Source organism: Siniperca chuatsi, linkage group LG5, assembly GCF_020085105.1.
Source record: "Siniperca chuatsi isolate FFG_IHB_CAS linkage group LG5, ASM2008510v1, whole genome shotgun sequence".
Lineage (NCBI taxonomy): Eukaryota > Metazoa > Chordata > Actinopteri > Centrarchiformes > Sinipercidae > Siniperca > Siniperca chuatsi.
Genome location: NC_058046.1, coordinates 26,539,162 through 26,565,757, shown reverse-complemented (window position 1 = coordinate 26,565,757; position 26,596 = coordinate 26,539,162). Strand labels below are relative to the sequence as shown.

Here is a 26,596-nt window from a genome sequence, read left to right as displayed (position 1 = left end):
TCCTTGGACATCCAGTGGGAGTAAACAACGCAAGAGTTATAGCGTTAGCTGCATGCATGTATTGAATTAGCTGGAAGACGATAAAATGATTACTTGTTAAACTATCAATCAGTATGTGGACTAGGTAAAAAGATCAAATAGCTCCGCCTCGACTAGCTGCTACAAAAATACTATTTACACATCATGGCCTCAGTAATACTGACAGGGACCATTGCGCATGAGTTCTTTAACATTTCATTTGTTAAATTACATTTTCTGATAGTAAATGTGTACCTTTACTTAACCAACAGTTTGAATGCATGGGCTAGTTTTACACTGTGTTATTGATGCTTTGTTACTGTGTTAAGATCTTCCACCCCTGCTCATGTTTTTATTTAAAATTACTGCCTGCAAAATAGCTCAAAAAGACTTCAGTTAAATGTAGCAGTACAGAGAAAATAATCTAATTTCTCTGAGAAATCAAACGAGACAGACATACAACCCTAACTGAAAGCGGAACGAAAAGCTAACTCACTTCCACTGCCGGAACTTAACAGCGTGACATCCCCTGGAAGTAAACAATTTATAGTTAAACAGTTGCAAGAAGGAATAAATCAAGTTGAAATGTGGGGGGAAGAAATTGGGATTTAAGTTTTCAGTTGAAAAAACTAAAGTAATGTTCTTCACAAGAAATAAGATTGGAGAAAATACTCATTTGAGACTGTGGAAATAATTTAGAGACAGTTGAGACGTTTAGGTTATAAGGAGGACATTTAGACTCCAGATTATCATGGAGAGAACACGTTAAAAGCTTTGTGGATAAGTGCAAAAAAGTTAGCAATGTGATGAGATGCCTTGTAGGGTTGGACTGGGGAGCTGATATTGCAGATATTATAGTTCTAATTAGATCAGCGTCAGATTATGGTGAGTGTAGTTTATGGATCTGCATCAAAAACTGTGATTGGCCTATAATCCCTGTGTGGCTATTAGAAACTGTTAGTAGATTTGAAACTACATCAATTTAAGGCAAGAAGTAAAAGTGCAGATTTAGTGAGTGAGTTTTATAGTTAGAAGGAATGTAAATATACAGAGCATGTGCAGGTTTTTACTGACCAAAATCTCCATAAACAGATATTACAGGTTCTACCAGGTACCAGAAAACTGTAGAACTTGTGCTTGTTAGTTGCAGGAAATATATCTCTGAGAGAAAGGACATGATGGAAGAAATCAAAAGCTTCAGGCTAACAGGAGCGGGATTCAAGAGCATTCAGGAGTGTGTTGGAAGTGGACGAGGAAGAAGATGTTTGGTCAGCTTCCTACAGAGAACAGGAATGACGAAAACAAATCTGGCTAACCGGACAATGTAGGAGTTAACTATCACCAGAAGATGGCAGTAATGCAACACTAAGGATGTAAGCTGCCGTTAAACCTCAAAGAAGAAGAAGGAAGGAGGAAGTAAACAACACAGGCACCATTAGCGTTAGCTCTATGGCTGTATTCTCGAAGACGATATTGTACTTGTAGCGGATAAATATTTCATTTGCAATTAAGCAATAATGTCTTCAGTTGAGTGTTTGAGAGAGTTTGTCAACGAGCGACTAATTGCTGCTGCTGAAGAAATATTCGGAGTTTTTAAAAAAACTATCGTCGAGTACGAGGAAGAGATCGATCGTCAGCGCAGACTGCTGGATATCTTTTGGAAACCTGAAATAAAGTTACACAGGATAGGTGTGTAAAACTTAATTATTTTAATACCAAAAATCAGAGGAATTCGATATAATCCAAATTGTTTAAATATATACTGGAACTAATATGCTTGCATCTCTGCGTTTTTTTCTTTACCATCACTTTATATATATAAAATCCAAAATGTTTAAAGAATACTGGAACGTATTTGCTCCCATAACTGTATTTTATACCATCACAGTAGTATCATGCTCCTTTTGTTCTCTGTCCCTCCAGAGCTCCCACAGCAACATGTCTGTACGGAGGAGGAGGTTCTGGCTGACCAGCAGCTCTGTATTCAGGAGAGGAACTCCAGTCTGGACCAAGAGGACCCAGAGCCTCCACAGATTAAAGAGGAACAGGAGGAACTCTGCACCAGTCAGGAGGGAGAGCAGCTTCTACTGAAGCAGGAGACTGATGCCTTTATGTTGACTCCTACTGATGAGGAAAGTGACCACAGTGAACCAGAACCAAACAGGGACCAGCAGCTCCTCTCTCACAACTCTCATGTAGCTGAGAGCCAAGATCAGAAAGGAGGCAAGCATGGAGACAGTAACAATGTATACAACTCTACCATGTCAGAGATTCACTGTAATACTCACACGGGTAAAAAGTCTTTCAAATGTGACACATGTGGAAAAGATTTTAAGAATAAGTCCCACCTTTATACACACCTGAGAGTCCACACAGGGGAGAAGCCATATTCTTGCACGACCTGCGGGAAAAGATACTTTGACATGTCCACATTGAAAAGGCATATGAGAATACACACAGGAGAGAAGCCATATTGTTGCAAAACATGTGGGAGAGCTTTCACACAGAGTGGTCACTTGACAGTCCATATGAGAAGAGTCCACACTGGTGAGAAGCCGCATACAGGCAAGTAGTCTTGTATTTACAAAATATGTGGGAGACGATTCAGTTCTAGTGGTTCATGGTCATTCCCCTTAGACCTTGGTATTATGTAACAGCATACATCGCAAGGAGGCCACTTGGAGAACAGAGGGAAAGTGGGTGGGGGAGGAGTGGAGGATGTAAATGGAACACACCTGTCCATGTACACTTTCAGGCCAAACTATCATGAATCGACCACCAGTTGTAGGCTCAGCGCTATACTGCTTTTTAATAATCATCAGAAATACCTGCAGACTCATTTCATTGAGGCGAAGACGTCTTCTGCGGATTATTGCAATATGTAGGCAGTTTGTAAATTAGCTGCATCAGTTTCTGATTTAGAAATTTCTGTTTGTGATCTATATCATGATTATCATAACTATTATTGCTACGGGTTTAGGATATCTTACAAAACAGCTAATTTTCCATGCATTTACAAATAATGTTGAGCATAAAGAAATCACACATTTAACTGAACAGTACAACAATCCAAGTAAATTTTAACTGCATTTATGACATTTTTCAGTAAAATATCAAGCTATCAATGAGATTTCCTTAATAAAACTATCTGCTAACTAGGCAACAGGAGTTTTATGCACATTACTGCCATCTAACCATGTATGTATTTTCTTGCACCAAATGCATAACTGCAATGCATTGTGGGTGATATATACCTCTGAGTGAACATCGTTGTTGACTCGCTCCCTCAACCCTCCGAGGGTCGAGCTCACAAAGTTCACTTGCGTTTTCCAGACAATTGGAACGACACTTGTCATGGCGTCGGGATTCCCCCGAGGGCAAGTCAACAAGAGCATGTTGAACAACTAATGAAACACAGCCAAAAACATATAATTAACTCATGATGCCTTGTTAAACTATGTGAACCAGGTAAATAAATGTAGTGGCTCCACCTCGACTAGCTGCTACAAAATATGTTATTTACACATCACGGCCTCAATAACACTGAAAGGGACCCTTGTGCATGAGAACTTTTACATTTCATACGTTAAATAGCATTTTTCTGATAGTAAGTTTGTACATTTATTGTGCCATTTGCATAGAGCCGCAAGCTGTTGCGGTGCTTGGCCGTGTACCTCTGACGTCTGAATTTTTGTAACTAGGCACGCGGTGTGCTTTCATTTTAACACAAACCTAATGTCCACTTATCAGTGTAAAATCACAGAAGCAAGGAACACCTATTTTTCAGACCTGATCACTAGACATGGTCACAATCCCAGAATCCTTTTTAAAACTAAATTCTGTCATTGGTCCCCCCCGCCTAGCCAGCTAGTTGAATCCACTCTAGACAGTTGTGAGGAACTTCTTAATTACTTGTATAATAAAATAGTGGCGATTCGGCAGCATTTTAACACTGAACTCAGAGAGCTTGATGTTGACTCCTGCCCACCTGCACCATTAACCCACTTAATTGATATCTCTCTGTCAACCCTGGAACGCACTGTTGCACTTTCAGAATCATCCACCTGCCCTTCAGACTGCATTCCCACTTGGTTTTTAAAAGCTGTATTTCAGACGGTTGGTCCAGATATTTTAGCCATTATTAACTGCACTCTGTCTACTTGCATTTTCCCCTACAATTTTAAATATGCCAAGCCCTCTCTGGATCCCTCTATTTTAAGCAATCTCCAAGCTACCATTTTTATCGAAAAGAGATTTTAGGTACCTTTTAGGAGAAAAGGTTGTCTCCACTCAACTGATTTCTTTTATGAATAACAATCAAATCTTTGAAAAATTTCAATCTGGTTTCCGCTCCCGACACAGCACTGAGACTGCTCTGGGCAAGGTCACCAATGACCTACTGCTTGCAGCCGACACTGGCCTGTACTCCATTTTAATTCTCCTTGACCTCAGCTCAGCCTTTGACATAGTGGACCATGATATCTTAATCAACCATCTGAAGACGAATGTTGGCATTAGTGATGTTGCTCTGAATTGCTTAATCTCCTATGTGTTTAACAGGTCCTTCTCTGTAGTGCTTGGAGATGCCTCCTCCTCTCGTGCTTCTCTATTGTGTGGGGTCCCCCAAGGATCTATTTTGGGTCCCCTCCTGTTTATCATATACATGGTACCCCTGGGCCAAATCATGCGTAGTCATGACATTGATTTCCATTGCTACGCAGATGACACCGAATTGTATGTCCCAATAAAGCCTGGTACTACGGATGTATCCTGTATTATGCCATGCCTCACCTAGATTAAAAATTGGATTTCCAAAAATTTTCTACAATTGAATGACTCCAAATCATGTTTATATCTTAAGTTCTGGATCTTATTTGCTTTTATTATGTTTTTATTGTCAAGCACTTTGTAACTTTATTTTGAAAGGTGCTATTTGAAAGGTGCTATATAAATAAAGATATTATTATTTCAACAAAGGTAGACTGGCCGAGCAGGTTCGCCTCTACAAACACCTTTACCACCCTTCCTTGAGCACGTTGAGCATAAACGCCTCTGTGCATGCTCGCAGCTCTGTGGATGCACACACCATTGTGTCTCGCGTGAGTAGAAACAAAGCTTTACTATCCTATTCCTTTTGTTCTCTGTCCCTCTAGAGCTCGTAAAGCAACATGGCTGTACGGAGGAGGAGGTTCTCACTGACCAGCAGCTCTGTATTCAGGAGAGGAACTCCAGTCTGGACCAAGACGACCCAGAGCCTCCACAGATTAAAGAGGAACAGGAGGAACTCTGCACCAGTCAGGAGGGAGAGCAGCTTCTACTGAAGCAGGAGACTGATGCCTTTATGTTGACTCCTACTTATGAGGAAAGTGACCACAGTGAACCAGAACCAAACAGGGACCAGCAGCTCCTCTCTCACAACACACATGTAGCTGAGAGCCAAGATCAGAAAGGAGGCAAGCATGAAGACAGTGACAATATATACAACTCTACCATGTCAGAGATTCACCGTAATACTCACACAGGTAAAAAGTCTTTCAAATGTGACACATGTGGAAAAGATTTTAAGAATAAGTCTCACCTTTATACACACCTGAGAGTCCACACAGGGGAGAAGCCATATTCTTGCACGACCTGCGGGAAAAGATACTTTGACATGTCCACATTGAAAAGGCATGTGAGAATACACACAGGAGAGAAGCCATATACTTGCAAAACATGTGGGAGAGCTTTCAGACAGAGTGGTGACTTGAAAGTCCACATGGGAACCCACACTGGTGAGAAGCCGTACCTTTGCAAGACCTGTGGGAAAAGATTTGGTTACATGTCAGTACTGAAAAATCATTTAAGAACCCACACTGGCGAGAAGCCGTACCTTTGCAAGATCTGCGGTAAAAGATTCATTCACATGTCAGTACTGAAAAATCATATGACAATCCATACAGGTGAGAAGCCATATTCGTGCAATACATGTGGGAAAGCTTTCAGATTTAGTGGTGAGTTAGCGATCCACATGAGAATCCACACTGGTGAGAAGCCTTACCTTTGCATGACCTGCGGGAAAAGATTCATTGAAAATTCACAATTGACAAAGCATATGAGAATTCACACAGTTGAGAAGCCACGATAACTTGTAATGTAGTAGTACATTGTCAACAGTGGCAAGTTTTGTTGAACTAACCTTGATTTCTTTCTTTGCTTTTTGCAATCTTTTTTGCACAGTGAGTTTATAGTTCCTACTAAATGTTTGACCTGTTAAATTTATTTTATTTTTTGTTGGGTCACTTATGTAGTCATCCTGCCAACTAGAGTCTTTTCTTTTTTCCTGCAACACGTTATATAATTTTATATTTTTATGTATGATTTCTGATTGCATCAACTTGATAATTTTAATTGTTTCAGGTTTTAGAGGTGACACACAAATACAAATTGTAGATGATCAGCCTAAGCTGTAGAAATGAATACAGTAATCAGTGCCCAAAGGAATGTGGGCAACAAAATGCTGTTTTATGACCTCATGTATCTGAAAGATTTGTAAGGTGATGATGTAAGAATATCAGATTCACACTGACGTCTAAAGCTATAAGCAAATTCTGTTCCTCGAGGCTGCAGATGGGTGTGATGACATCAAAAGTAAAAGTAGTCATAACTCTTTTCAGAGTGTTAAATTATAACATGCAAGAGGTGTTTTAATGTTTTTTGGTAGTTTGATCAGTGGAAGTGTCTCATATTGAACAAGCATGTATGCAGAGGTGGAATGTAATTACATGTAGTACTCAAGTACTGTACCTATGTACAACATTGATGGTCCTCAAATGGCCAAGACTGCATGTAAATTCCACAAAGATATGAAATCTTGAACACTTACCATAAAACAGTATAGTTTTGAGGTATTTGTTCTTTGATTACTTTCATTTTATGTTACATATAAGTCTACTTTACTACATTTCATAGGCAAATGCACTTTTTAGGCCACTACATTTACTTGACGGCTATAGTTCCTTTGCTAATTAAGATTTTGCATACAAAAACTTACCGTTAGCTTATTAAATACGATGTCTTGTTAAACTATCAATCAGTATGTGAACTACATAAAAAAATGAAGTGGCTCCACCTCGACTAAATGCCATTTACACATCACCCCTGCTAATGTGTTTTTATTTAAAATTACTGCCTGCAAAATAGCTCAAAAAGACTTCAGTTAAATGTAGCAGTACAGAAAAAATAATCTAATTTCTCTGAGAAATCAAACGAGACAGACATACAACCCTAACTGAAAGCGGAACGAAAAGCTAACTCACTTCCACTGCCGGAACTTAACAGCGTGACATCCCCTGGAAGTAAACAATATATAGTTAAACAGTTGCAAGAAGGAATAAATCAAGTTGAAATGTGGGGGAAGAAATTGGGATTTAAGTTTTCAGTTGAAAAAACTAAAGTAATGTTCTTCACAAGAAATAAGATTGGAGAAAATACTCATTTGAGACTGTGGAAATAATTTAGAGACAGTTGAGACGTTTAGGTTATAAGGAGGACATTTAGACTCCAGATTATCATGGAGAGAACACGTTAAAAGCTTTGTGGATAAGTGCAAAAAAGTTAGCAATGTGATGAGATGCCTTGTAGGGTTGGACTGGGGAGCTGATATTGCAGATATTATAGTTCTAATTAGATCAGCGTCAGATTATGGTGAGTGTAGTTTATGGATCTGCATCAAAAACTGTGCTTGGAGAATTAGATGTGAGCCAAAGTCAAGTTTCGGCTGGTGCAGCAGCAAGAGACTTGGGAGTATATGGAAAGGAGTTTTGCCCAAATATGATATGGCCTATAATGCCTGTGTGGCTACTAGAAACTATGTTCGTAGATTTGGAACAACTTCAAAATAAGGCAAGAAATAAAAGTGCAGATTTAGTGAGTGAGTGTTATAGTTATAAGGAATATAAATATACAGAGCATGTGCAGGTTTTTACTGACGGATCCATTAATAGATAAAACATTTTGATGGCTTTAGAATGGGCTGAACAAACCGAACAAAGTTCTAGTCTGTAGTAACTCAGTCTCTGCTCTGGACAGTCCTCTGTCAGGTGCATCCAGAAATAGTCAGGCCTTACTATTAGAAATAATGGCAGTTCACTCAAAAGTAATAAAACAGGGCACTGAGGTCAAACTCATTTGGGTCCCTGCTCATATGGGCATTCTGGGTGAATGAGTGGACAATCTAGCCAAAAAAAGCTGTTAAAAACTCTCAAGATCAGAGGAAAAGGGCATCGTGGAAGAAAATAAATCAAGCGTGGCAGCAGCACTGGGATCTGAAGATAAGGGGAAGACATTTACATTCAACTCAAAATAGAGTGGGTGCTGTGAAAAATAGGGAAGGGAATAGAAAAGAGGAAGTGATAGAGACTAGATTAAGAAGAGGACACAGTAATCTGAACGGCACAGTTCACATTAAAGGAAAGCATCCGACCGATATTTGTGAATATTGTCAGGTACCAGAAACTGTAGAGCTTGTGCTTGTTAGTTGCTGGAAATATAATTCTGAGAGAAAGGACATGATGGAAGAAATCAAAAGCTTCAGGCTAACAGGAGCCTGAAGAGTGGTCGAGGCAGATGGCCGCCCACCCAGAGCCTGGGTCTGCACGAGGTTTCTGCTTGATAAAAGTGCTTGCTCATGGTGGGAATTGTTGGATCTCTGTAGATAATATTCTAAAGAGTACAGTCTAGTCCTGCTTTATATGAAAAGTTCCCTGAGATAACTTCTATTAGACTATGTCTCGGTGCTATGTAAATACAGCTGAATTTAATTGAATTAAAATATGTTTGGTCAGCTTCCTAAACAGAACAGGACTGATGAGAAAAATCTGGCTAACCGGACAATGTAGGAGTTAACTATCACCAGAAGATGGCAGTAATGCAACACTAAGGATGTAAGCTGCCGTTAAACCTCAAAGAAGAAGAAGAAAGTTATCAAGCATTAGCATTAATGCTGGAAGACGATATTGTAGTCGTAACGCAGAGAATTATTTCATTTGTAATTAAGCAACAATGTCTTCAGTTGAGTGTTTGAGAGAGTTTGTCAACGAGCGACTAACTGCTGCTGCTGAAGAAATATTCGGAGTTTTTAAAAAAACTATCGTCGAGTACGAGGAAGAGATCGATCGTCAGCGCAGACTGCTGGATATCTTTTGGAAACCTGAAATAAAGTTACACAGGATAGGTGTGTAAAACGTAATATTAATACCACAAAACAGATTAATTAGATGTATAATATAATTCCAATTGTTTAAATATATACTGGTAAGGTTACTAATTTGCTCACATCTCTGCAATTTTTATTTCACCATCACAGTAGTATCATGCTCCTTTTGTTCTCTGTCCCTCCAGAGCTCCCACAGCAACATGTCTGTACGGAGGAGGAGATTCTGGCTGACCAGCAGCTCTGTATTCAGGAGAGGAACTCCAGTCTGGACCAAGAGGACCCAGAGCCTCCACAGATTAAAGAGGAACAGGAGGAACTCTGCACCAGTCAGGAGGGAGAGCAGCTTGTACTGAAGCAGGAGGCTGATGCCTTTATGTTGACTCCTACTGATGAGGAAAGTGACCACAGTGAACCAGAACCAAACAGGGACCAGCAGCTCCTCTCTCACAACTCTCATGCAGCTGAGAGCCAAGATCAGAAAGGAGGCAAGCATGGAGACTCAGGATCAACTAGAGATGCAGAACCAGAGAATCAACAGCACAAAAGTGAAAGTCACAGTAACAATGTATACAGCTCTACCATGTCAAAGATTATCCGTAATACTCTCGCGGGTAAAAAGTCTTCAAAATGTGACACATGTGGAAAAGCTTTTAAGCATAAGTCAAGATTGAATATACACATAAGAACGCACACAGGGGAGAAGCCATATTCTTGCACAACCTGCGCGAAAAGATTCTTTGACATGTCCACATTGAAAAGGCATTTGAGAATACACACAGGAGAGAAGCCATATACTTGCAAAGCATGTGGGAGGGCTTTCACACAGAGTGATGACTTAAAAATCCACATGAGAAGAGTCCACACAGGTGAGAAGCCGTACCTTTGCGAGACCTGCGGGAAAAGATTCTGTATCATTTCAACATTGAATAGGCATGTGAGAATCCATACAGGTGAGAAGCCATATACTTGCAAAACATGTGGGAAAGCTTTCAGCCGTAATGGTGACTTGACAGTTCACATGAGAAGAGCTCACACTGGTGAGAAGCCGTACCTTTGCAAGACCTGCGGGAAAAGATTCGGCTACATGTCAGTACTGAAAAAACATATAAGAATCCACACTGGTGAGAAGCCGTACCTTTGCAAGACCTGTGGGAAAAGATTTGGTTACATGTCAGTACTGAAAAATCATATGACAATCCACACAGGTGAGAAGCCATATACTTGCAAAACATGTGGTAAAGATTTCAGCCTTAATGGTGACTTAATGGTCCACATGAGAACCCACACATGTGAGAAGGCATACCTCTGCAAGACCTGTGGGAAAAGATTCTGTGCCTTAGCAGTATTGAAAAGGCACATGACAATCCACACAGGTGAAAAGCCGTATTGTTGCAACACGTGTGGGAGAGCTTTCAGACTTAGTGGTGACTTGAAAGTCCACATGGGAAGAGTCCACACTGGTGAGAAGCCATATACCGGCAAGTAGTCTTGTGTTTATAAAATATGTGAGACATGATTCAGTTCTAGCCTAAGGCCCAAAGTCACTGGGATAGGCTCCAGTCACCCGCGACCCCTAACGGGACCAAGCGGTAGAAAATGGATGGATGGATGGATGATTCAGTTCTAGTTGTTCACAGAAGTGAGGAGCCACATAACTGCAGCACTTGTGGGAAAAGTTTTACTCAAATCACATACTTGAAAAAACACCTGAGGATCAATATACACAGGAGAAACCATCGAGCTGAAACTCCTGTGGAGACGTGTTCACCTGCTGAATGTAATACACCTTTACAATAGCTACGTCTCTGTAACTGAATGTATACAATTTCCCATTGACAAGGTGTCACAATATCTTGTAAAGAAGTAGTACATCGTCAACAATGCCATCAAGTTTTGTTGAACTAACCTCTATTTCTTCCTTTGTTTTGTTTAAGTTTTGTTGCACAGTGAGTTCATAGTTCCTACAGATGTTTGACCTGTTAAATGAATTTAATTGTTTTACTATTTTTATACACTACCTCTGTTATGAGTGGATTGTGAACTCTCTGATGTTGACGCTGAGAAACCCTCTCTCTAGTGGTGTTGGGTCATTCACTTATGTTGTCATCCTGCCAGCTAGTCTTTTCTTTTTGTCTGCAACATGTCATTTAACAGGTGGGCTATGCGATTCTAATCCAGTACACGTCTTTTTGTCAAATTCAGCGAATATCTCCTCACGGTCCGCTAGCTGTCCGTTTAGTGTGTGCGCTGGAAAAAAAAAAAAAACCCTCTGGTGTTTTTACACAGCCCTGGTTCAGACCAGGCCACACAACACTATCCCAGCCATTCCAGCCATGATTTGTGTGTCAAGTAACTTTAAATGACTTGCCCACAGACATTCAGCTTACTTTCTAGTTTGCCAAGACATACTGTTGTTGTGATGTTAGCTGTAGTAGCAGGAGAGTTGTGAGTATCGCTGTCTGGAGCTGGTTTGCTGGTTCTGGGAAACCGTCTCACCCTCTCTGGCTGTTAGCTTCTCAGCAACAACTGTAGGGACGATTTGCTAACCCCCAGCCTAGCTAACGTTAGTTACATTACTTGCTGTGTCGTTGTTCATTCTATATCATGGTATTTGTCATGGTATCGGATTTCTCCAGAATCACATACCCCACCTTTTAATTTTATATTTGTATGTATTTTGTAATGGCATCAACTTGATATAATTTTCAATGTTTTGTGTTTTAGAGGTGACACACAAATACAAATTGTAGATGATCAGCCTAAACAGTAGTAATGAATACAATAATCAGTGCCCAAACGTGGGAAATGTTGTGTTTTGATCTCATGTATTTATTCTAACAATAAAGGTTTGTAAGGTGATGATGTAAGAATATCAGATTCACACTGACGTCTAAAGCTATAAGCAAATTCTGTTCCTCAAGGCTGCAGATGGGTGTGATGACATCAAAAGTAAAAGTAGTCATAGTGAAGAATAGCTCTTTTCAGAGTGTTAAATTATAACATGCAAGAGTTGTTTTAATGTTGCAGCTCACCGGCAGCAGGTTAAGTTAATGTATGATTTGATACCGTTTGGTAGTTTGATCAGTGGAAGTGTCTCATATTGAACAAGCATGTATGCAGAGGTGGAATGTAACTACATGTAGTACTCAAGTACTGTACCTATGTACAACATTGATGGTCCTCAAATGGCCAAGACTGCGTGTAAATTCCACAAAGATGTGAAATCTTGAACGCTTCCAAAAAAAAAAAAAAAACAGTTTTGAGTTATTTGTTCTTTGATTACTTTCATTTTATGTTAGATATACTTCTACTTTACATATTTTTACATTTCACAGGCAAATTTTTAAGCCACCACATTTACTTGATAGCTATAGTTCCTTTGCTAATTAAGATTTTGCATACAAAAACTTATCATTACAGCATTAAATATGATGCCTTGTTGAACTATCAATCAGTATGTGAACTATGTGAAAAATTAAATAGCTCCACCTCGACTAGCTGCTACAAAAATATTATTTACACATCATGGCCTCAGTAACACTGACGGGCTATAACACATGAGTTCTTTAACATTTATAACATATGTTAAATTACATTTTTCTGATAGTAAATGTGTACCTTTACTTAACCAACAGTTTGAATATATATATTTACACTGTGTTATTGATACTTTTACTTACCTGTGTTAAGATCTTCCACCTCTGCTCATGTTTTCATTTAAAATTATCTCATTTTTAAAATAAATGATCAAGATAGCTTGAAAAGACATCGGTTAAGTGTAGCAGTACAGACAAAATAATAAAAGCTCAGAAAAGAAGGGAAAAGCTGATGGGTTCTCCTAGGAAAGGGACAGCAGACCCTCTCAAACCACCCGGGCTGCTGGATTTTGACTTTCCCCCAGATGTAGGGACATTACAAAAACAGGACTCTACATTGAAACAGTAGTTTGAAAAGGTGACAAAGGTGGAGTGGGTTAAGCAGAATAATGCAAGCTGTCTAGATGATGCCACCTATATAGTGAGAGAGGTACTTCTGCATCAGCAGAATGGAAAGACTGAGGCTTTAGCACTGCCACAACAGTTTAGACACAAAGTCATGGATAGGTCATTCAGTTCCATGGGCAGGTCACATGGCTTTCCAAAAGACTCAGCAAATTGAGTAGCAAGTGCACAACTGTAGTCTTTGCCAATCATAGACACACCTTCTGAGAGAATAGGCATGGCCATAGTAGGACCATTGGAAAAAAGTTCCTCAGGCCACCGTGACATATGAGTTATATGTGACTAAGCAACCCGCTACCCTGAAGCTTTCCCACTCAGGTCAATCAAAGCCATGCAGACAGGTAGGGTAGGCATACCGAAGGAGGTCCTAACAGACTGTGGGACAATTTCTTTGTCCAAACTGTTGCAGCAGGTGTACCAAGTGTTAAAAGTGAAGGGCATTAAGACCACCCCCAGATGGACCGGCTGGTAGAGCACTACAATCAGACACTGAAAAACATGTTGCATAAGTTTGTCTCCCATTGGGACCAGGGGCTGCCATATCTGTTGTTTGCCTATCGGGAAGTTCCACAAGTGTCGACGGGGTTTGCATCATTTCAACTGTTGTATGGCCACCAGGTGAGAGGGCCGTTGGACCTCCTAAAAGACTGCTAGGAACATCTAAAGCCAGGAGGAGAAAATGTGGTGGCATATGTGGTCAAAGTGAGGGAGAGAATTGAAGAGATGACAGCACTCACACATGAAAACATGACGTCTGCTCAAAAAAAACCAGAAAGCAGGGTATGATGGGAAGGCCAGAGAGAGGGTCTTCAACCCAGGCCAAAAGGTACTGTGACTGCTGCCAACCAGTGACAGTAAGTTGCTGACTAAATGGAATGGACCTTGCAAAGTTACCAAATGCATGCATAAGGTCACATTTGAACTGTATATGCCAGACAAACTTAAAAAGTACCAGGTTTTCATGTCAATCTGCTCTAAGAGTTCCAGGTTCGTCCAGAGCCTGTGTGCCAGCTGCTGTTTATACGGGCTGTCCAGGACGAGGACACAAATGAGAAGTTCTTCCCACCACTACAGCAGAGCCCCTGAAAGTGGATCTGTCACATCTTTCTCCCACCCAGCAGGTAGAGATCAAATCCCTACTTGACCCAGAGCTCTTCTTCGGAGAGACACCAGGTTTCACCTCTCTGGTCCGACAGAAGAGCTACAGGATTCCCGAGCAGTTGATTCCTGTGCTGCAGAAGGAAATCAAGCTGATGTTGGGACTGGTGATAATTACTCTGCAGTGAGTGGTGTAGTCCTGTTGTGCTTGTTCCAAAGAAAGATAGATCCCTCAGATTTTGCATTGATTTCAGGTACATAGTACATGTCCACGGGGGCATTTTTATCGAAAGTCACTAAGCTCACATTTCGCCTGTTTCCCCTCCACCCGGCGTTTATAAAATGCTTGGCGGTGTTTATTAAATGCATGGTGGCATTTGATAATGATCTCTGCCCTGTGGTTTTCACAGCCAATAAATTTGAACTATATTCACCCAATCAGTAAAGAAGAAGGGCAGCTCAGTGCTTGATTAGTGTAATCAAGCACTGATCTCCTTTGCTGTTTGTTTGAGTAGCCTAAAGAAAATCTTGGCTGTTATTTTATTGTTAATTTATTTATTTATACATATGATTTTATGTTCAAATATGTGAAGCAGAGTGTAGTTATATCAGCCATTTAATAGGTAAAGGCACGAAAAACAAGCAAAAATGAACAACCGTTACCAATTAAATGGCTGATATAACTACACTCTGCTTCACATGTTCGATACAACAACTTTCGATAAAAAAAAAAAACGCCCCTGTGGATACCATGTACCTGAAATCAATGCAAAATCTGAGGGTTCCATCTTTGTTTGGAACAAGCACAACAGGACTACACCTCTCACTGCAGGAGACCTTTATTATCGCCAGCCCCAACATCAGCTTGATAATATATGATATGGCCTATAATCCCTGTATGGCTACTAGAAATTATGTTGGTAGATTTGGAACTACATCAACTTTAGGCAAGAAATAAAAGTGCAGATTTAGTGAGTGAGTTTTATAGATATAAGGAATATGAATATACAGAGTATGTGCAGGTTTTTACTGACGGATCAAAAGATCCATTAACAGATTAAGAAGAGGACATTATACAATATATTTGTGAATATTGTCAGGTACCAGAAACTGTAGAACTTGTGCTTGTTAGTTGCAGGAAATATATCTCTGAGAGAAAGGACATGATGGAAGAAATCAAAAGCTTCAGGCTAACAGGAGCGGGATTCAAGAGCATTCAGGAGTGTGTTGGAAGTGGACGAGGCAGAAGATGTTTGGTCAGCTTCCTACAGAGAACAGGAATGACGAAACAAATCTGGCTAACCGGACAATGTAGGAGTTAACTATCACCAGAAGATGGCAGTAATGCAACACTAAGGATGTAAGCTGCCGTTAAACCTCAAAGAAGAAGAAGAAGGTAGGAAGTAAACAACACAAGCACCATTAGCGTTAGCTCTATGGCTGTATTCTGGAAGACGATATTGTACTCGTAGCGGATAAATATTTAATTTGCAATTAAGCAATAATGTCTTCAGTTGAGTGTTTGAGAGAGTTTGTCAACAAACGACTAACTGCTGCTGCTGAAGAAATATTCGGAGTTTTTAAAAAAACTATCGTCGAGTACGAGGAAGAGATCGATCGTCAGCGCAGACTGCTGGATATCTTTTGGAAACCTGAAATAAAGTTACACAGGATAGGTGTATAAAACTTAATTATTTTAATACCACAAATCAGAGAAATTTGATTTATATATAATTACAAATTTTAAATGATTACTGGTACTAATTTGCTCGCATGTCTGCAATTTTATACTTTACCATCACAGTAGTATCCTATTCCTTTTGTTCTCTGTCCCTCCAGAGCTCCCACAGCAACATGTCTGTACGGAGGAGGAGGTTCTGGCTGACCAGCAGCTCTGTATTCAGGAGAGGAACTCCAGTCTGGACCAAGAGGACCCAGAGCCTCCACAGATTAAAGAGGAACAGGAGGAACTCTGCACCAGTCAGGAGGGAGAGCAGCTTGTACTGAAGCAGGAGGCTGATGCCTTTATGTTGACTCCTACTGATGAGGAAAGTGACCACAGTAAACCAGAACCAAACAGGGACCAGCAGCTCCTCTCTCACAACTCTCATGTAGCTGAGAGCCAAGATCAGAAAGGAGGCAAGCATGGAGACAGTAACAATGTATACAACTCTACCATGTCAAAGATTCACCATATTACTCACACGGGTAAAAAGTCTTTCAAATGTGACACATATGGAAAAGCTACTAAGCATAAGTCCCACTTTTATACACACCTGAGAGTCCACACAGGGGAGAAGCCATATTCTTGCACGACCTGCGCGAAAAGATTCTTTGACATGTCCACATTGAAACGGCATTTGAGAATACACACAGGAGAGAAGCCATATTGTTGCAAAACATGTGGGAGGGCTTTCACACAGAGTGGTCACTTGACAATCCACATGAGAAGAGCCCACACTGGTGAGAAGCCGTACCTTTGCAAGACCTGTGGGAACAGATTCTGTGTCATTTCATCATTGAATAGGCATATGAAAACCCACACAGGTGAGAAGCCGTACCCTTGCAAGAGCTGCGGGAAACGATTCTTTGACAAGTCCACATTGAATAGGCATATGAAAACCCACACAGGTGACAAGCCCTATCACTGCCAAGATATTTTGATGTGTCTCAACTGACGAGGCATATAAGATCGAATACCGGAAAGTAACCTTGTATATACAAAATGTGTGGTTAGACGATTCAGTTCTACTGGTTTGTGGTAACACACAAGAACTCAGCAGGAGTGAGGAGCCACATAATTGCAGCACTTATGGGAAAAGATTTACTCAAATACCTGAAAAATACACCTGAGGGTCAATATACACAGCCAACCATCGAGCTGAAACTCCCGTGGAGAAGAGGTTTCAATATCTTAAGTGTAATGAAGTGGTACATTTTCAACAATGACATCAAGGTTTGTTAAACTAACTTTGTTTTTATTTTCCTTCATATGACTGTATTACTTATATTTCTGTCAGCAACAGTATTTCTTTGAAACAGTCATAATCTCCCAAATCTTTGAAAAAGCATTGTTGAACAGTGAGTTCATAGTTGACAAATGTTTGACCTGTAAAGTTAATATTATTTTTTGCTCTTTGTGTACAATACCTCAGTTATATGAGTGGATTGTGAACTCTGTATGTTGAAGCAGAGAAGCCCTCTCTCTAATGGTGTTGGGTCACTTATGTTGTCATCCTGCCAGTCTTTTTTTTTTTTTGTCTGCAACATATCATTTAATTTTAGCTGTGTACTACATGGTGTTCTCAAAGAATTTTGTGAACATAAAAAATCTATTTTTTAAAATGCCAGTTATTCAGACTGATGTTCTAAAATCGATGGATTGGAGGATTAAGTTAACTAAAAGCAATAACAACCCAAGTGCTAGTAGTGCAAACCAAGATTAGTGCCTAAAGGAACGTCGGCAATGAAATGCTGTTTTTTGATCTCTCAAGGGATGATGTAAGAATACCAGATTCACACTGACCTCGAAAGCTATAAGCAAATTCTGTTCCTCAAGGCTGCTGATGGGTGTGACTGACATCAAAAGTAAAAGTAGTCATAGGGAAGAATAGCTCTTTTCAGAGTGTTAAATTATAGCATGCATGGGGTGTGTTAATGTTGCAGCTCATCTGCTGGAGGTTAAGTTAAAGTGTGATTTGATACCGTTTGGTAGTTTGATCAGTGGAAGTGCCTCATATTAAACAAGCATGTATTCAGTGGTGCAAGTACTGTACTTAAGTACAACATTGATTGTCCTCAAATGGCCAAGACTGCATGTAAATTCCACACAGATAGTGAAATCTTGAACACTTCAATTTAAAAATATCAATTTTGAAGTATTTGTTCTTTGATTTGGTGGACAATGTAGGAGTTAACTATCACCAGAAGATGGCAGTAATGCAACACTAAGGATGTAAGCTGCCGTTAAACCTCAAAGAAGAAGATTGAAGGAGGAAGTAAACAACACAAGCACCATTAGCGTTAGCTCTGGCTGTATGCTGGAAGACGATATTGTAGTTGAAGAAGAAGACGGAAGTAGACAATACTGGCGCTATTAGCGTTCGGCTCTATGGCTGTATGGAATCAGCTTGAAGAAGTCAAGTGCAGATAAATATTTATTTTTTCATTAAGCAACAATGTCTTCAGTTGGGTGTTTGAGAGAGTTTATCAACGAGCGACTAACTGCTGCTGCTGAAGAAATATTCAGAGTTTTTGAAAAAACTATCGTCGAGTACGAGGAAGAGATCGAGCGTCAGCGCAGACTGCTGGATATCTTTTGGAAACCCGAAATAAAGTTACACAGGATAGGTGTGTAAAACCCCAATGGTCTTTAAAAAACTAACAGAGCAAAATGACTCATATAGGATCCTAATGGTTTAAATACATACATTTTGTAATGATGTCCGTAATCATCATGTTAGTTTCTTATGTCCTTTATCCCTCCAGAGCTCCCACAGCAACATGTCTGTACGGAGGAGGAGGTTCTGGCTGACCAGCAGCTCTGTATTCAGGAGAGGAACTCCAGTCTGACCAAGAGGACCCAGAGCCTCCACAGATTAAAGAGGAACAGGAGGAACTCTGCACCAGTCAGGAGGGAGAGCAGCTTGTACTGAAGCAGGAGACTGATGCCTTTATGTTGACTCCTACTGATGAGGAAAGTGACCACAACGAAGATCAGACTCTGTATTTTAATCCTGATGAAAGTCAAAGTGCAGCAGAGACAGAGCTTCCAGCTAGCCTGTGTTTCACTTGGCTAAAAAATGAATCTGATCGTGAAAATTGTGAAGTATCAGAACCAAACAGGGACCAGCAGCTCGTCTCTCACAACTCTCATGTAGCTGAGAGCCAAGATCAGAAAGGAGGCAAGCATGGAGACTCAGGATCAACTAGAGATGCAGAACCAGAACCAGAGAATCAACATCACAAAAGTGAAAGTCACAGTAACAATGTATACAGCTCTACCATGTTAAATATTCTTTGTAACACTCACACAGTTAAAAAGTCTTTAAAATGTGACACATGTGGGAAAGCTTTCAAGTATAAGTCAAAATTGCAGAGACACCTGAGCATCCATACAGGTGAGAAGCCATATTCTTGCAACACCTGTGGAAAAAGATTCAGTGAGACATCAGTACTGAACGCTCATATAAGAATTCATACAGGTGAGAAGCCATATTCTTGCAAAACATGTGGAAAAGGTTTCAGATGTAGTAGTGGCTTGTTGGTCCACATGAGAACCCACACAGGTGAGATGCCGTATTCTTGCAACACATGTGGGAAAGGTTTCAAATGGAGTAGTTGCGTGACACTCCACATGAGAACTCACTCAGGTGAGAGACCATATTCTTGCCAAACTTGTGGGAGAGATTTCAGATCTAGCAGTAACTTGAAAGGGCACATGAGAACGCACACAGGGGAAAAGCTGTATCACTGCAGCACAGTGGTTTCAGGTGTAGTCGGACCCACACAGGCGAGAAGCCATATACTTGAAAAACATGGGGAAGAGGTTTCAGTTCAGTAAAAAGATTTATAACCTCACAGTATTGCAATAGGTACATCTTTGTATTTACACACATTACAGTATGTTTGACCAACAGCATTTCTCAGAACAATCAGTCTTCTACATCTTGGGAATTGTTGTATCACAGTGAGTCAAAAGTAGTAGCTGTTAAACTAATGGTGTGATGTGTATGACCGATTGTCATGTGGATAAGAGCATTTGCAAAAAATTTCATAAACGTGATTTTTCAAAAGACCAGCGTTTTGTGGTTTATGTCAGTAGTTCTAGTGTGCAATCAGTTCAGAAGACTAAGTCTGATCATCCGGAAACAGGCCTGAAAACGGAAAATAGCATGAAACAATTGTTAACATGTAAGCAGCATTGTAATTACACCTTCTACCTCAAAACATTTATATGACAGCTATAGTTACAATAGTTACTTTACACTTTAAAGATAAAAAAAATGTATTTGTATAATGTGCTTATAAAAAAAGATGCATCGTTAAACTATCCAACAGGATGGGAAAAAAAGGTAAAACTGAGCCCCACCTCGAGTAGTTGCTACATACAAATGTTACACATTACACATCAGTGTGGATTCTCATATGCCTTTTACTTTTACTAACACTGCTACTGCAATTAACACTATATAGTTCCGTAATACAGTAACCTATCGAGCATTATTTTTCATGCAACTTTTAAATATTATACTAAGACCATAAGAGCAATCAGAATAATAGGCAAATTGTAATTAATGTAAACAATTGTAACAGTAAAGATTAGTAAAAATGATCTGAGTTTATTAAAAATATTGGTGATATTACAGTAATTATAAAATAAAAAAATAAAACAATCATATCTAATAGTGTAATTGTTATTCTCAAAAGTGAGATTAAAATTTAATTCCAAAAAAATCCTAACTGGCGTATTTCTTTTGTATGATATTCTGGTTAGAATCATGGCAGGATTTGTAATTGCACAGCTAATTTTCATCCTTAGATCTTAAAATCAACTGGATTTCTATGGGATTATTTTCCGGTCTATATTCAAGAGCGTGTTCTTTAAAATTGAGAGCACGACTTATTGATTTCCGTTCAGATTTTGTAATGCTTTCCCTCAAAACCCTGCTCTTGCACTCAAATAGCCACTGCTTGCACTTAGACTTGCTTTTGCTCACCAGGGCGTCCCTCCCCAGAAAAAAAAAAAGAAAATAATGATGCAATTTTCTGCAATTTGCCATATATATTCAAAGACTTTTGGGGGATTATTTTAAAACTTCACTATCAATTATTTGTGCTGTTATGGTTACTGAATATGACTTTTTCACTGCTGCCACTTTTCTTGAAAAAGAGCTCAGTTTTGTCTGCTTCACCCAAAATTTTTAAGGGGCATAAATTCACATAAAAAGACTATATCAAAAATGCTAATTAATTTAGAAAGCATATGAAAGCCACAGATGAAAGGAACCTGCCAACATGGTAATAGTTGTATTTTCAAACACAATGCATTGGCACAGCATGAGTACAGATGCTCCATTGCCAATAAAAGCTCAGACTGAGCAGTAGTAACCTATTTTCCAACAGCCAAGTCTCCATGAACCATCCATCATCATCACTAGCCTAAGTACATATAACCTGTAAGTACACCTAAAGGTACACACACTAATATAACTAGAGAGAGAAGCAATAATAGCCAAGTGTGGGTTTTTTTTATGCCTATTAACGTCTGTCTGCAAGACTACAAAAAGAATCCCTTACTCTCTCCAAGTTCACTTCCTAATTGCATTTCATTTTCACGTTTGAAAAAGGGATTGACGCTCTACTAACTACGGTGGCCGACAAGGGCAAACGCACTGCAACTTAAGAAAACACGTGCAAATAGACAAAACACAAGCAAATTAAGATGCATCTTTATCAATTTGACAACACATGCGCTGCAAATAAACACAACACAACCAAATATAGAAACGCGATGCAAATCCAAAAAACGACAACGGAAATGTTTCCAGCTGTTAGCTAATAATCGAATTTCCCTGATATATGAGGCGAGACAGAAGTACAGCCCTAATTAAAAGCAGGACGAAAAGCCAACTCACTTCCACTGCCGGAACTTAACAGTGTGACTCACACCGGAAGTAAACAACACAAGCGCTAGTAGAGTAAGGTGGGTGCATGTACAGAAATGGCTCGAAGACGATATTGTAGTCGTAGCGTATATATTTATCTCATTTGTAATTAAGCAAAAATGTCTTCAGTTGAGTGTTTGAGAGAGTTTGTCAGCGAGCGACTAACTGCTGCTGCTGAAGAAATATTCAGAGTTTTTGAAATAACTATCGTCGAGTACGAGGAAGAGATCGATCGTCAGCGCAGACTGCTGGATATCTTTTGGAAACCTGAAATAAAGTTACACAGGATAGGTGTGTAAAACCCCATTATTTTAATAACACAAAACAGAGGAATCCAATTTATAATCCAAATTGTTTAAATATTTACTGTAACTAATTTGCTCTCATGTCTGCAAATTGTGTCCCTCCAGAGCTCCCACAGCAACATGTCTGTACGGAGGAGGAGGTTCTGGCTGACCAGCAGCTCTGTATTCAGGAGAGGAACTCCAGTCTGGACCAAGAGGACCCAGAGCCTCCACAGATTAAAGAGGAACAGGAGGAACTCTGCACCAGTCAGGAGGGAGAGCAGCTTGTACTGAAGCAGGAGACTGATGCCTTTATGTTGACTCCTACTGATGAGGAAAGTGACCACAGTGAACCAGAACCAAACAGGGACCAGCAGCTCCTCTCTCACAACTCTCATGCAGCTGAGAGCCAAGATCAGAAAGGAGGCAGGCATGGAGACAGTAACAATGTATACAACTCTACCATGTCAAAGATTCACCATATTTCTCACACGGGTAAAAAGTCTTTAAAATGTGACACATGTGGGAAGGCTTTCAAGTTTAAGTCAAAATTGCAGAGACACCTGAGCATCCACACAGGTGAGAAACCGTACCATTGCAAGACCTGCGGAAAAAGATTTGGTTACATGTCAGTACTGAAAACTCACATAAGAATCCACACAGGTGAGAAGCCGTATTCGTGCAAAACATGTGACAAAGAGTTCACACGTAGTAGTGCCTTGAAAGTCCACATGAGAGTCCACACAGGTGAGAAGCCGTACCTTTGCAAGACCTGCGGGAAAAGATTCTGTGCTATGCCAGCATTGAAAAGGCATATAAGGATTCACACAGGTGAGAAACCATATTCGTGCAAAACATGTGGGAAAAGATTCTGTCGGACATCAGAATTGAAAACTCATATGAGAATCCACACAGGTGAGAAGCCATATTCTTGCAAAACGTGTGGGAAAGATTTCAGACTCAGCAATGTCTTGAAAGTTCACATGAGAACCCACACAGGTGAGAAGCCGTACCTTTGCAAAACATGTGGAAGGGTTTTCAGATGTAGTAGTGGTTTGTTGGTCCACATAAGAAGAGCCCACACTGGTGAGAAGCCGTAGCACTGCAACACCTAAATTTTGCCGAGGGTATGATTTGTGAAAGCATACAAGATTTCATACAGGTTAAGTAGTCTTGTATTTGCAAAATATGTGGGAGACGATTCAGTTCTAGTGGTTTGTGGTCAAAACATGAAAAGTGAGGAGCCACATAACTGCAACACTTACTCAAATCACATACTTGTAAAAACACCTGAGGATCAATATACACAGGAGAAACCATCGAGCTGGAGTCGGGTTCACCTGCTGAATGAAATACACTTTTACTGTTTACAAATGTTACTGTTGTTTTTTGTACTTGTTAAATATATAAATATATGCACATGGCTTGATGTTTGTTTACCTTTGAGTTTGCTGTTCTTGTTTTTAGCTGTATTTATGTCTATTTCTGTGTATGTACATTGAGAGCAACAACAAACTGGAGTCAAATTCCTTGTATGTGTACACATACCTGGCCAATAAAGCTGATTCTGATTCTTTTGCAATTGCTACATTTCTGTAACTGAATGTGAAATGTTTTGCATGAAGATGAGATCTCAAAATCTTAGTGACGTTTCCCTACATATGCTTTTATTTGTTATACTTCTGTTAGCAACAGTATTTCTTTGAAATAATCGTAACCTCACAAATGGAGGAAAACTGTTAGTTTCACTGTGAGTGCGCAGTAGTGGCTGTTAAAGGTGTGATCTCGATGGTTGTTGGTTTTGTCAAATGTCTATTTATGAAGCATCTCAGAATCATGTTTAGTTTAATGTTTAACAAGGTTGTTTGTACCTCAAGTAGTATTTCATCGTTCTATATGAAGCCTCCTACACATCTTTGCAAGAAGTCAGATTTTACATTTGAGAATGACTGACATCACTGTTTTATATTACCATGTAAGAAGTCCTAGTAAACTATATTCTTTTATCTATTTTTAGACACTACCTCTCTTATGTGTCTGATCAAATTCTGGCCAAAATATTGGCGTTTTTGCTTGATAAATGGCATAAATGATTAATTGATTATCAAAATAGTTGCTTGTTAATGCAAGTTAATTTTAAAGAATAAAATGCCAACCTGTAAGTGGAGCAAACTCTACCTCATTTCCACTTTCAGAGCTCTGTAGTTTAACATCCAGGGGAATTGACAAATCTAATTAAACGTAAATTGGGTGAGGTTGAATTGAAATTTTGTTGAGGGTCTGGATTCAATTGCATTTGGGTCCAGATTAGAATCAGAGTCTGCCTATTGTATATGGGTCATATAGAGATACATAGTAAGTAGAAATAAAATGGAAAAAAGTGCGCAAAGTAGAAATGAGGGTGCAATGCAATACCAGATCATTAGTCATTTCTCCTGACTCTGAAAAGAAAGCAAAACCATTACAGAAAAAATGACTGCATGCAAATGTATACAAATTGCCTGATAACCATGTCTGTCAGTAAAAACACTTAACTGTCACTTTTGTGTATATTCTTTCTTTGCAGATAAATATGGGGTCTATGATTAAACTTGAACAGTGAAACTGTTAGGGGGCTCCAGGATCTGCTGACTCCCCTAAGCCCAAACCAACATCCACTGTATATTATTAATATACCCTTTCAAAAACATATAAAGAGCTTAAAAAATAAGATGTATTGTTAAATTTTCCAACGGGATGTAAAAAAGGTAAAACTGAGCTCCACCTGGACCAGCTGCTACATACAGATGTTACATGTTATGGCATCAGTAATTAAAATCACATAACATATAACTACATATATGGCACTGACAGGGGCCATGATAAATTAAATGTTTCTTACTTTGAATATATTTTGATAATAATACTTCCGTTCTTTTACTTTAGTAAACTTTTGAATGAACCATGAATTTCACCGTGGTATTTCTACTTAAGTAATCTGAATACTTCTTCCACCACTGCTTTTTTTTAATGGAGCATTATCTGCTCATAACTAAAAACACGTTTGTCAGTTAAAGTATAAGTTATAAGTAGAAAAGAGTACCAAAGCGAGGTAGATGTACATCCTTGCGATTGACATTAAACACACAAGTTTTAAATAAAATGCCAATATACAAATAAATTAAACATTTGTATATTTAATATCTCAAATACAATTTGTGATTTATTAATTTATTTATGGTGACGATTGAGCATTGGATCATTATTTCTTAATGAAATGAAATCTTTATTTAAGCATTTAATTATATAATTATTTATATATTTAGTTTCGGCCCTTATAAACGTTCATAAACTATACACTTCATATTATTCAGATAATGAAGCCAACAAAGAAGATTATATTGGGTTTTTTTAAACAGTACTTTGCCTTAGAAGTCATTACAATGTCTGGTAGTTTCCACTTTAGCTTGACAGCCGTTGACAGATCGCTACACTCGCGAGAACGAGAGAATGGTACTCGCTCGCGCAGCTTTCTGAGATTTTACTACGCTCACTGCGTCACAATAACTCTAGTTATTGAACTCTGGTCATGAATAAACTTGTTTGAGTGTATATAATGATAAATGTTTCAAAATTGCAAATCGAAATGCGATACTACCATTTTTGGGGGTTAAATTAAACAATAAGTACAAAAGAAAAAGTAAACTTCTGAGAACCTTCCCTAAAGGTTTTGTGAAGGTTTTACAAAAATAACCTGGGAAACGTTCCAGGAAGGTTACCTTTTTGCTGGGAGCTGTCAAGTATGTAGTGGACTAACAAGTACAATATTTGCCTATGAAATGTAGTAAAAATATATACGTATATATAACATATGATTAAAGTAGTCAAAGTAGAAATACCCAAGCGTTCAAGAGTTCATATCTGTGTGGAACTGACATGCAATCTTTGCCATATGAGGACAATCAATGTTGTACATAAGTACAGTGCTGAGTAAATGTAGTTACATGTCCACCTCTGCATACATGCTTGTTCAATATGAGTATTCAGTATCAAATCATACTTTAACTTAACCTGCTGCTGGTGAGCTGCAACATTAAAACACCTCTTGCATATAACAATTTAAAACTCTGAAAAGAGCTATTCTTCCCTATGACTACTTTTACTTTTGATGCCAGTCTCACCCATCTGCAGCCTTGAGGAACAGAATTTGCTTATAGCTTTAGACGTCAGTGTGAATCTGATATTCTTACATCATCACCTTGCAAAGCATTTCGTTGCTCACGTTCCTTTGGGCACTGATCATTGTATTCATTACTACTGCTTAGGCTGATTCTTTGACAGCGCCATGTAATA

At 39.2% G+C, this 26,596-nt stretch overlaps 2 protein-coding genes across 8 annotated transcripts; both read left to right on the top strand.

The window, feature by feature from the left end:
- The first annotated feature begins 1,410 nt into the window (after window positions 1–1,410).
- LOC122875789 (zinc finger protein 260-like) lies at window positions 1,411–24,804 on the top strand. 7 transcript variants are annotated; one of them, XR_006377918.1, is made up of 6 exons: window positions 1,413–1,707; window positions 1,942–2,583; window positions 5,172–5,540; window positions 9,400–9,699; window positions 16,453–18,663; window positions 18,802–20,110. XR_006377918.1 is itself a non-coding variant. In XM_044195307.1 (5 exons), exons 1-5 carry the CDS (start codon window positions 1,536–1,538, stop codon window positions 23,362–23,364), a joined length of 2,157 nt encoding a protein of 718 aa, XP_044051242.1. In that variant the 5' UTR covers window positions 1,411–1,535; the 3' UTR covers window positions 23,365–24,804. The 7 variants fall into 7 exon arrangements, 4 of the variants coding, with proteins under 4 accessions (XP_044051242.1, XP_044051241.1, XP_044051240.1 ...); XR_006377916.1 differs by lacking the exon at window positions 9,400–9,699 and having other exon boundaries at window positions 1,416–1,707; window positions 16,153–17,269; window positions 18,224–18,663; XM_044195307.1 differs by lacking the exons at window positions 16,453–18,663; window positions 18,802–20,110 and adding an exon at window positions 22,691–24,804 and having other exon boundaries at window positions 1,411–1,707.
- Window positions 5,547–7,155, top strand: LOC122875826 (zinc finger protein 121-like). The gene has a single exon (XM_044195379.1). The coding sequence runs from the start codon at window positions 5,672–5,674 to the stop codon at window positions 6,143–6,145; it is 474 nt and encodes a 157-aa protein (XP_044051314.1). The 5' UTR covers window positions 5,547–5,671; the 3' UTR covers window positions 6,146–7,155.
- Window positions 24,805–26,596: the final 1,792 nt, after the last annotated feature.

Bases quoted from the DNA above. Each gene is read 5' to 3' on its own strand.
- LOC122875789 (XM_044195306.1), top strand. From the start codon at position 1,536: ATGTCTTCAGTTGAGTGTTTGAGAGAGTTTGTCAACGAGCGACTAATT. The intron at 1,708-1,941 runs GTGTGTAAAACT...CTGTCCCTCCAG, and splicing joins AATAAAGTTACACAGGATAG to AGCTCCCACAGCAACATGTC. The intron at 5,541-9,399 runs GTAAAAAGTCTT...CTGTCCCTCCAG, and splicing joins TCACCGTAATACTCACACAG to AGCTCCCACAGCAACATGTC.
- LOC122875826 (XM_044195379.1), top strand. From the start codon at position 5,672: ATGTCCACATTGAAAAGGCATGTGAGAATACACACAGGAGAGAAGCCA.